This window comes from Antrostomus carolinensis, unplaced genomic scaffold, assembly GCF_000700745.2.
Source record: "Antrostomus carolinensis isolate BGI_N321 unplaced genomic scaffold, ASM70074v2 scaffold48072, whole genome shotgun sequence".
Classification (NCBI taxonomy): Eukaryota; Metazoa; Chordata; class Aves; order Caprimulgiformes; family Caprimulgidae; genus Antrostomus; species Antrostomus carolinensis.
In genome coordinates, this window is record NW_010302772.1 from 313 (window position 1) to 2,502 (window position 2,190).

Here is a 2,190-nt window from a genome sequence, read left to right on the forward strand (position 1 = left end):
AGGGACACCTTCCACTAGACCAGGTTGCTCAAAGCCTCATCCAACCTGGCCTTGAACACTTCCAGGGAGGGGGCATCCACAACTTCCTTGGGCAACCTGTTCCAGTGTCTGACCACCCACCCTTACTTCTAAACACACAGTTCAGGTCAGGCCATCACTAATTTTCAGCTCTTTCTTCCCCGGGGAGACAATGCCAGCACGGGTGGTGGCTGTTCCCTTGGGAAGGCCCTGGCCCACTCGCCATGGGGGCTGGTGGGGCTGCGAGGTGTGGGGAGGGGGCTGGTGGCAGGTACCAGGGCCTGGTGGGGATGAATGGTTTTCTCTGCAGCATGAAGGCTTTAAAAGTATCCGAGCATCGGAAAGTACACGAAGGGAGGCTCTAAAAATGTGAGTTGCTGTCGAGCAGATGGCTGTAGGATGAAGAAGTTACTCAGGTGAATGTAAATATTTGTCCATGAGAGAAAAATGTTACTTGCAAAACAAAAAAATCTCAACTCTCAATCTTTCATTCATTCAGCTTTCCTGGTGAGGCCAGGACTTACACTTGTGCTCAACTTGTACATCTTGGTTTGTGAGGAGGAGTGCAATTTCCAGCTCTGAAGAGAGAAATGTGTGTGTTGATCTCCTGTGTCTGTAACTCCTTGTTGATTTTCCCTAAATATCTGATAGCTTCTCTTCTGAAGACCAGCCCGGAGCTATTGCTGGGTAGATGTGTGTAGGTATTATAGTGGATGAGTTAGTTCAAGAGCCGAGATCCTCATGTGAGGGCTCGATGAAAAGCACAACTTTTTTGGTAGAAGGGAGTTTCACTGGATAGCTTTCTGTATATTTTTTTTAGGTCATAATTGTGGCAGTAACCTCAAGTAGTTCCCTGTACAGTATGTTTACATCCACTGAGGTGCTTTTCTTACTGCCTGCGGTAGTTTCACTTCACTTGTGAAAGTTTCACTTCACTTGTTTCTGATGACATTTCATCCTTGGATTGCTTTCTGTTTTATTTTTTTCCTTAGAACCAGTAGAAGAGTCTCTGCTGGAAAAATATGGATTTCCTGAAGCTGGAACAGAGACCAGATGTTACACAAATCATGCACTGTCTTATGACCAGGCAAAACGGGTGCCGAGATGGGTGATTGAACATATTTCAAAACAGAAGATGCTGGGTATGTAGGTATTTATTGTCTTACATTTATGGCACACAGAATGGCTTTGTAGTTCACAGAAAGTGGTCACAGGAGCAAGCAGGAAGAAAAATCCTATAGTGATCTCTAGGTCTGGATTTTTCCACCCATTCACAGTCCCACTGGAGACAGCAGGCCTCTGGGTGGAGGTCAGCTTCATGACAGTGTTAAGGCTGATGTTGCCAGTGATTTAAAAGAGATCTGTCACTACTGGTTGGCAAGCTTCTTCAGTATTCTTGCTCTTGGTGGGACTAATCTCATATAGAATGTACAGTGTCCTGAAGCCTGTGGGGTACACTTGGCCGAAGGGCTGAGTATGAAAGGGGAGGAATGAAGAAGAACTAGAGTTATTTCCTATGAGAAATTTCTGTTATGAATTTATGAAACGTATATATCTGTGTCAGTGTAAACACTAAATCATGGTACAGGAGGGAAATTTAACTTACCTCTTTTAAACATGAATGGAGAGAAGGTGAAAAACTGAAAACTAAACTTTTCTTACCTGATTCCTTGTGGATGCCCCCTCCCTGGAAGTGTTCCAGGCCAGGCTGGATGAGGCTTTGAGCAACCTGGTCTAGTGGAAGGTGTCCCTGCTGATGGCAGGGGGGTTGGAACTGGATGATCTTTAAGGTCACTTCCAACCCAAACCATTCTGTGATTCAGACTTGCAAAGTTTAGTGTTATTGCTCAAGTGCATAAAAATTGCTCTTGCTTCCTTAATTAGTGTCGTTAGTTCTGTGGTCCAGTTTACGTCAGTTTAGGTAGAGCCCCATACGTGTCAGTGCTTGTGGAGTCTGTGCCTTTAGTGGCCAGACTGTTTCATCTGCAGATCTTGAAGAGATTTGCTCAGAATGGGGAGAAAAGATGAATGTCAGTCTGTAAGATAAAAATAGAGCAAAGGGCATCAACAGTTGTAATTGTTTTGAGCTGGATTGGGTGTTCCTACTCACTGCAGCCATCATTTACATGGATGCAGTTCTGTTGTATTTTCTGTGTGCATTATCTAATACTC

The 2,190-nt window shown here is 44.5% G+C and overlaps 1 protein-coding gene across 1 annotated transcript in view; it reads left to right on the plus strand.

The window, feature by feature from the left end:
* Nucleotides 1-1,010: 1,010 nt before the first annotated feature.
* Nucleotides 1,011-2,190, plus strand: part of LOC104521778 (nuclease EXOG, mitochondrial-like) — a gene marked incomplete at its 5' end in the record, with an annotated part of 5,815 nt that continues 4,635 nt past the window's right edge. The window contains 1 exon segment of the mRNA XM_010163878.1: nt 1,011-1,160. Within this exon segment, the coding sequence (XP_010162180.1) occupies nt 1,011-1,160 (150 nt within the window).